Source organism: Otolemur garnettii, unplaced genomic scaffold (genome assembly GCF_000181295.1).
Source record: "Otolemur garnettii isolate 467f Iridium unplaced genomic scaffold, OtoGar3 scaffold00166, whole genome shotgun sequence".
NCBI classification, from domain to species: Eukaryota; Metazoa; Chordata; class Mammalia; order Primates; family Galagidae; genus Otolemur; species Otolemur garnettii.
Window position 1 is genome coordinate 2,472,552 of NW_003852561.1, and position 9,463 is coordinate 2,482,014.

General features: G+C 40.6%; 1 protein-coding gene across 1 annotated transcript in view; it reads right to left on the minus strand.

The window, feature by feature from the left end:
• Positions 1–9,463, minus strand: part of MCF2L2 (MCF.2 cell line derived transforming sequence-like 2) — a 192,205-nt gene that overhangs the window by 162,862 nt on the left and 19,880 nt on the right. Inside the window, exon 3 of the mRNA XM_012811572.2 lies at positions 1,700–1,790. Coding sequence (XP_012667026.2) covers positions 1,700–1,790 — 91 coding nt within the window. The remainder of the gene's footprint in view (positions 1–1,699; positions 1,791–9,463) is intronic.

The window sequence follows — 9,463 nt, forward strand, 5'->3', positions numbered from 1 at the left end:
TCAATAAATACTTGAAGAAATTGTGAAAGGTAGCCAGATTTGGGGATTATTGCACTACAGCATCTTTTAAACATGAAGTGATAAATGTAACTCTGGGAAAAATTAGGTCAAGTATTATAACATTCAAACATTGCCTATGAATCCTAGAAAACCAGAAGGCTCTAGAAGCCAGACCACTGCAACAGTCACGGGCATCAACAATCGTGCCAATTATTACAAAGATAAATCCTGTAACCAAAACTAAACTAAAGGGACAAAACAATCTCTGCAGGAACAGAAAGGAGAACTTCCTTCTCTAGTCTTTGAAATAGAAGCTCCTAAACAGAAGAACCTTGCACTTTGTTGTGTTGTGACAGGACACAATTAGTGTTAGCTGAGACACAATTAGCTAATCTGGATGAGGCTGTACCACCATCTAAGAGGGATAATGTGTGCGTGCAGGTCTGTGTGTGGCTGCTTCTCTATGTGGGTACAAGTGAGGCTTCCAGCATCCCTCTCCTGTCCTAACTCCTGCACATGCTTTACCTCCCACCCACACCCTCACCCTCTTTAGCCACTGCCACCTGCCCCAGAGAGTGTGTGCTCAGGTAAAAATACTGATGTGGCTGCCCCAAGGTATCTCTGCTTGACCATGTGGCTGAGTTCACAGGTCTGAGGTTCCCACAGAGGGAGGATATTTCTACTTGCTGAAGGCAACAACAGTGATCAAAATCAGATTCATAAGGAAAAGGGAGCCTTTCCAAGATCATACAATTTAATGCCAAGAGCAAGCACACCTCTAATCAAGCTAATTAAATATCATTCTGTCTGTTTTTGCCATTGTCTTTCTAATCTGTGAGAAAATAATTTGATTGATTTCAACAATATCAGAATCAGTCGATCAGTCACGCCTGTGTAATGAAACCCCAGTAAAAACTCTGGACACAGAAACTCAGGTGAGCTTCCCTGGCTGACAGGAGTCCCTATGGATTATCACACATCCGTACTGGGAGCATAATGCCTACCAAGGACAACGGAAGCTTTACATTTGGAACTTTCCATATTTTGTCCTATGTGTCTTTTCCTTTTGGTCTGTCCCATTGTCCCTCAATAAACCATACCTGTGGACATAATAAAAAATAAATAAAAATAATTTGAAACACTGTCTTAACTGGGTTGCCCCTTAAATCAAACCCTCAGAACAAACATTTGTGTTCAAGTAGTTTGTTGGGGAGGTGATTTTAGAAAACACAAATGAGGAAGAAAAACGACAAGGAACAGAGGGCCAATGTATCAGTTATGGGGTTCTTGCTATAGGAAAAAGGGGCTGAGACCCCCTGAGACACTGTAGGGAACACACATCAGAACTGTCCCACTGAAGGGTATACAAACTGGAATATTTATCCACCAATTCCTCTAACTCAACGATCACAGGTTACTCCTGAATCAGCAACTTTCCAGCCTTCCTTCCTTATCCCTCTTCGGTGACCAGAGAAGTCAGTAAGGTAGAGACGCTCAGAAAGCCCTTTCCATGCTTAGGAATTGTCTATGGGTGACCTCCAGGTGGCAGAGGGGTCATGAATAACACAATAGCACCTGCTACAAAGACCTTCCCCAAATTTGACATAATTGCCTTTTCCCCAGGACTTTGATATGAAATACTTAAACAGATAATTTCAATGACTTTTATAATAATAGTAACACAAAAATAAGTACTTACAGCTATTCGTGTCAAGGATGCCTTTATAGAGCTCCACTTGTCCCTTCGCCGGTCAATAACAATGATGAACCCGATGCTGGCAGCCTCCGCACTACAAAGGGTGGGCAGTGTCAGAGAGTAGGTGAGACCCCTGGGTTCAGTGTGGCTCCCACAGCACAGTGCACACCACAGCCTCCTGGGCATTCCAGGCTTACTGTGTAAACATCCTGCATAGCACAAGGGAATTTTGCCAGCAAGGGAACCAATTCTGTCTCTCAGTCTGAGTCTGGCAGTAGTAACAAAACAAATATGGTGTCTCTCAGACCCTCCCCAGGACTCTGTTTGTGGTTGGAAAATGTTTGAAACACCAAAGGAACACATGTGTTTGTGCCTGGAGGAAGCTGCGGGAGTCAGTTGAGCATCTTGCTTCCCCAGTGTAGGCAGAGGACCTCCAGGTTGAGCTCTGCTCTTTCCACTTTCAGAGCAGACATTCATAGGTCTGTCAAAAACCTTCCCTAAGAGTCAGTCTTAGAGGTATTCAAAAATAATTCATATCCATGGGAAAAACAACCACCTTCCAATACCTGGCCATAAATAGGCCAATAGAACCATACGTGTAAGAAGATACCACCTTCGTTAAGAACAAAAGGAAGCTGCTTGGTCCCCTCTCAATTCCTTACAAAATTTTCACCCAATCCTTTGAAAGTAAAAATCCTAAAAGTGAAAACATTTTTCTTCTCTTCTTGAAGAAAAGAGCAAGGGCTTTGGAGCCCCGTGTCACTATCCACAAGAGCTCCTTTAACACCAAGGAGGTTGGCTTGGTGCCTGTGGCTCAAGAGGCTAAGGTGCCAGCCACGTACACCTAAGGTGGCGGGTTCGAATTCCCAGCCTGGGCCCGCCAAACACAACGATGGCTGCAACTAAAAAAATGCCGGGCGTTGTGGCGGGTGCCTGTAGTCCCAGCTACTTGGGAGGCTGAGACAGGAGACTCGCTTGAGCCCAGGAGTTGGAGGTTGCTGTGAGCTGTGATGCCATGGCACTCTGCCCAGGGGGATAGCTTGAGGCTCTAGCTCAAAAAAAAAAAAAAACAACCACCAAGGAGGTTGCCTGACCTTCCTAAAATTCAGCTCTTTTCTCTGTAACACAAGAATAAATCACCAATAGCAAAGTGACTAAAAGCAAAAATTCTGGAACCAACCTAACTAGATTTAAATCCTGATTTCTACCACTTATATATTGTGTTTTCGGGGGGCAGGAGACATTTCTCAGAATCTCCTCAGAAATGCTAAGAGCAATATGTGGCATTCAGTAATACTGTATAAACACTCACTATTATTCTTTCTTTCTCCACTCCTATTATTATTTCTTATTATATACTTGTCATGGAGATTAAAACAGATACAGTACATGAAAAGTAGTTGGTCCACAGTAAAACTTCCATAACTCTCTAATGTTGAGTAAAAGGTGGGGTTTACCCTAAAAGTATCTGTATGTGAATAAGGCAAAAGATGTAAGCCAAACCTGTAAGAAGGCAAAAGTAGCTAATCTAAATTAAGCATCACTGGGTCAATCCATTATCACAGCCCCATCTTAATCCAGGTTATTCTCTTGGGAATGTTTTCTAGGCTATAATGCAAAGAGAAGTAGTCTCTAGATGGAGGAGACAGGATTTGGAGATTTTGGATGCAAAATTACTCAGGTTTGGGAGAGTAGCTGTCAAGAAGGGAAGCATTGGGCAAAGAATCCCAAAAGTCTTCATGGAAATTCACTTTAATACTTGGCAAACTCCTGGGCCTCACAAATGTAGGTGAGAGTCCTGGAAGCTTGCAGAGAACAGCAACTGAGAATTGTTGAAAAATTATGAATCTCACAAAGTTCTAGGGAGAGATGATTGGTGTTTGGGCCCACCCAGAATCAGCAGACTTTGATGAGCACCCCAGGCATTTAGATGAAATTCAAAAAAAACACTATACTCTAGAAATAAAGGTAACACCTTAGGAGCTGCCATTAGATTAAGGCTTACTCTAAGAGGAAGAACAAAAGAGAAATGGACACGTCCTAGGAAAACCTAAAACCAGGCCTCAGAAAGATTAGAGTGATCCACCAGCAATTCAGCTGCCTGTCAGATCGAACTGCTTTGTATTTACAGAAGCCTCTACAACAATCATCAACAATGTTCAGCATAAAATAAAAACTAATACTAATGCAAAGAAGCAAGAAAAAGCAACCAATAGTCAAGAGATAAAATGGGCAATAGATGTAGACTTAGAGATGTTCCCATTGTTGGCAGACACAAACTTCAAAATAACTATGATCAGTATGCTAAAGAAAACAGAGGAAAAGGAGGACAAAGTGAATTAAAAGATGAATTTTTTTCAATGAAGAATTAGACTCTATAATAAAAATCAGATGAACATTCCAGAATTATAAAATACCAGTGTCTGAAATTAAAAACTCATTAGACTTGTTTGACAGTGAATTGAACAAATGCAGCAGGTGGGAAGATGGTTGTACTGAAAACAGATCAACTACAAAATATTAAAACTGAAGCACAGAGAGAGAGAAACATAGAAAGAACAGAACGTACGATGCATGAAAGATGTGGGATATGCACAAAAGTCTCAGAAGAACATGTGAGAGAATGTGTTACATAAATATTACTTTTTAGAATGGTTAAAAATTTTCCAAATTGGATAAAAGCCCTAACTCACAGATTCAAGTGGTTCTTCCATCACCACAGACAATAAAACAAAGAAAACTTCACCAAGGCATATCGGAACCAAAGTGCTGAAAATGAAATATGAGAAGAAGATTTTAAAAGCAACCATTAAGAAAAGATACATTATCCTCAGAAGAACAACATTAAAAAATAATCACTAACTTTTTTTTTAAGAGACAGAGTCTCACTTTATTGCCATTGGTAGAGCGCCGTGGCATCACAGCTCACAGCAACCACCAGCTCTTGGGCTTAGGCGATTCTCTTGCCTCAGCCTCCTGAGTAGATGGGACTACAGGGGCTCGCCACAACACCCGGCTATTTTTTTGTTGCAGTTTGGCCGGGGCCAGGTTTGAGCCCACCACCCTGGGGCCGGCATCCTACTCACTGAGCCACAGGCATTGCCTAAATAATCACTAACTTTTAAACAGAAACAAGGAAAATTACAATTCAGTAGAATGACACCTTTAGATCACTGACCCAAAAGCATCCCATTTTTAATTCTATAACCATTGAACATTTATCTTAAAATGGAAGGTGAAATAAGGACTTTTCTGAACAACTAGAGCTGAGAGAATGTATTGTCAGGAGACATACAATTCAAGAAATATTAAAGTATTTTCTCTAGGCTGAGAGAAGCTAGAAGCACGGAGTGGCAAGACAAATAAATAACCTGAAAAAATAAATACATGTGTAATGAGGTCCCAGCAGCAGATTAGGAAGACTTTCACTCCTATCAAAAACAAACAAAATGCTGATGGAGCTAAAAACCCATATGTTTCCTTAAATATGACAGAACTCTGAAGACAAAGAAATATAAATGAACAAACTCTAGAGAGAATTAAGACCAGCCTTCCACAGTAAGCAGATACTAGGGGAGGCTTTCACATGAAGTTCAGATTGTCTATTCTGGGAAGAGACAGACGAGTGAATGAAACTGAAGGGAAAGGAATAACCCGTCATGGTAACCTGAATCTGTAAGAAGAAATGAAGAGCACTGTGGACAGTAAATATGTGCAGAAAGATCATCAGCCACGGCTTTTACTTCACTAAGGACCATTAGCTAATCCAAACAAAGTTAACACAGTATTAATATTATTAAATAGATCAGATATGTAAAATAAAATATATCACAATAATAGCATTAAGATGGGAAGGAGTAAATGAAATTGTGCCATTGAGACTAGTAGTGAATGAAATTAAGTTGTACTATTTATATTGTATATACAATTGTATGAAATTGTGCTAATTTTTTTTTTTTTTTTGAGACAGAGTCTCCCTTGATTGCCCTGAGTAGTGTTATGGCTTCACAGCTCACAGCATCCTCAAACTCTTGGGCTCAAGTGATTCTCTTGTCTCAGCCTCCCAAGTAGCTGGGACTACAGGTGCCTGCCACAACAGCTGGCAACTTTTTAGAGACAGTGTCTTGCTCTGGCTCAGGCTGGTCTCGAACCTGTGAACTCAGGCAATCCACCTGCCTTGGCCTCCCAGAGTGCTAGGATTACAGGCGTGAGCCACTGCACCTGGCCAGATTGTGCTAATTTAAAAATAGTGTTATTCCCACCATAACACTAGAGAAACTGTTGCTGAAAACTCAATAGAGGAGATAAATGGGACATAGAAGATATTTGAATAATTCAAAAAAAGGCAGGAAAGGAGAAATAAAGGACAAGTAACAGATGGTACAAATGCAAGGTGGGAGATTTAAAATCCAACTATCTTCATCATCACAGTAAGTGGCAATGCCCTTATACCACTTCGTTTAAAAGACAAATAGTACAAAGTGAATTCACTGCTCATAAGATATATACACTTACTTCCTTTCTGATTTCTCCTTCATCTCATCAATTATTGAGAGGTGGTTCTCAGCTTCCACACGTTATTAGGCAAAGCAGTCCTGCAGCCCTAACTAGCACTCCCCAATGTTCGAATAACTAGGTGATAAGAGCTAACATTTATTGAGCTCCCACCATTTGTCAGACATACTTATTTTTTATCTTATTGGCCTTATGAAATAGATATTTTCTCCATTTTACAGATGAAGGAACAAAGCCTGGTAGAAATAAAATAACCTGCCTGTGCTCCCACCAGCAAGCCTGGCTCTCAGACTCAGAGCCCTCTGATCTAATTCTCACGCTCTTCACCCTAACCCAGGCTCCCCTTTCATTTTCTTTCACGGAACATCTGCTTTTACCTTGTGGCAGTTTTATTTTGTATGTTTTGCTGCTACTAGTTTTTCTTTTCTTTTTTGTTTAAACTACATAATCATTCAAAAAAGTTCTAAAGGAACCACCCGGGCTCTTTCACAAAAGGAGCTGGGAGAGGCTCGGCAAATATAACACAGTTCACAAACACAGGCTCGTCCTTTCATCTGTGAAATGAGCAGTTGCTGGAGTCCATGGCTCCCCAGCCAGACTGAGGGCAGATGCCCCTCACAACACGGCCCCTCCCAGCTCCACTAAGACCACCCAAAGCACTGGGTAAACAGAGTGTGGGAGCTGATGGGAAAATACCTGTGAGCATAAAGAGCTGCGTCCTGCGACGTGATTGTAGCTACAGTTTAGGAAGGGGAGAGGAACATAGTCTCCTAAGTAAAGTATCTCAAGAATGGAAGAAAAAGTATCCAATGTGCTCAGTACTTTTATGAAACCAATTTATATTTACTGGCACTTTCTTACGAAAGATAGAGCACAACTATAGCCCAGGATGAAGGAGAGAAATGGAGTGGGAAGAGAGGGGAGGAGGACGCTTGATGGGAGGGAGGGTAAATGAGGGAGGGTATGCTCCACACCTATGGAGCATATTGCAAGGGTACAAGTCAAATCTATCAAGTATAGAACTTATGTCTTAACATAATAATCAAGTAAATAAGGTGAAAGCTATATTAGTTAGTTTGATGTAAGCATTGCAAATTGTATAAAAAAACTACACATTGTACCCCACATATGCATAAATGTATTCATGATCTATGTGTATATGACTTAATAAAAGGAAAAAATTTTTTTAAAAAAGAAAGGGGAGAGACTGAATCATGGTAATGACTAAATAGTTCTCCAGTAAGGTGTACCTGACAAACAGCATGCAGTACTGACGACAGTGGGGGGTGTGTGTGTGCGTGTGTGTATGTGCGTGTGTGCATCCGTGTGTTTACTCTCTCTTTTTCAACAAAAGCATCTAAACTTCAATTAAACCAAATGTATAGGGAATTAGGTTTCTAACCAATGTATTTCTTCAGATAACCCTTGGTTGTTTCAATCCCCACTGTTCTGTTTTCCACTATGGTTCTATGATGTGCTATTTGATACGATCTTCATGACCACTCTACAGGTTGGGGATAACATTTCCATTTTATAGACAAAAAACTAATCCTCAGAGATGTCAATAAAAAAAAAGAACTTGCCCAAAGTCATACCTACATGCAGAATTAAGATTCAACTGAAGTCTTTAGTCTCCACAACCCATGCTCATGCCACAAAATTCACAACGTCCTATTTAAGAAAATATTTTAACAGGAGCAGTGCCTGTGGCTCAGTGAGTAGGGTGCCGGCCCCATATATCAAGGGTGGTGGGTTCAAACCCGGCCCCGGCCAAACTGCAACAAAAAATAGCTGGGTGTTGTGGTGGGCGCCTGTAGTCCCAGCTACTCAGGAGGCTGAGGCAAGAGAATCGCCTAAGCCCAAGAGCTGGAGGTTGCTGTGAGCTGTGACTCTACTGAGGGTGATAAAGTGAGACTCTGTCTCTTTAAAAAAAAAAAAAAGGTAAATATTTTAACAATATTTAAGAAATAATTTAATACGTTCCTTCATTTTCCAATCTTAGCAACTCCTCTGTAACAACTATGACTGAACTTTCAATAAGTAAAACCTGACATTCTGAAAATCACTAAATATAAATTTGCAAGTGTAAGAAATTGAGGTATGTGTGTTCTGACCCCAAAATACAGAAGATGTTTTGTGGTAGGTTTGTTGTATTTAAGCTCTGGTATTAATGTATTTCCCTATTAGTAACCTTTTTTCTGTAAGCCGGATAGAGAAAAGATTTCATTTAGCTGAAATTTCACAGGAACTGAGTCAAATGTAGGGGGACCAGAGGAAGCCTGGTGTTTGTCTAAGACTTAGGAGTTTCCAGGAACACATTATCAGTGCTCAAACCAACAGTCTCAAGAAAACTAGGATAATTGGTAACTCTAGTTCAAATGCCTAGTTTCAAGCACTAATAGGACTCTTACTGGTATATTGCATAAGAGGCTTCTAACTGAGGAAACCTCTCTACTCTTCAGAACCTCTCTGATCTTAAGGAGAATTAGAACTCCCTTTTAAATGGCAGTGTCTAGGTTGTTGCTGGTACTGGAGTTAAAATGATTAGACTATAGTTTTTAAAATGTACCATTCTAATGAAGAAATAAAGTATTTATAATTCTTTCCAGACTTGTGGCATTCTCTTGATATGGTCACCTGCAAACCCGTGGGCTGGCGTGAGCTTGTCTCCAGCACCCCCTGACTTTGTCAATGATTCATTGACTCTACAGTAACTTCACTCTCTAGAGACCATGGATATATGCCTACAAATTCAGTTGATCATTTTTATAAGATTTAGAAGAGATTATGAGATAGAATTAAATTATGAGCAGAAGGCACAGAGGGAATTTAGCTTAATCTCTTGCATATCTTATTACAGAGTCTTCATCATACCTTTTTCCCCAAACCTGAAACCTAATCTCACCTTATTTTTGCTGTGTCTGTCAGTGCTTCATGCTGAGTAGGAAGTCACTTCCCTGAACTTTCTCTGTGGGAGAACTAAAGTCTTCATTTTGAGTGGGCTGCAGTCTGGGACTCCAGGCTTCTCCTTGGTGATAATGGCAATTCCCCACCCAGCCTCGCCCATGAAGAGAATCAGATGTACCTGTTGCCCAGGAAAACCAGCAAAAACAGCATTTTGGAGGGCTTCAGAAACTGAGTAAGAGGAGAGAGAATCTGTACAGTGGCCAATGGCAATGTATGTCCCCGCTCCCTCCCTTCTTTCCTGGATCCTGATTTAAACAAAGTTAAAAGAAGACAAAAAAAAAAAAA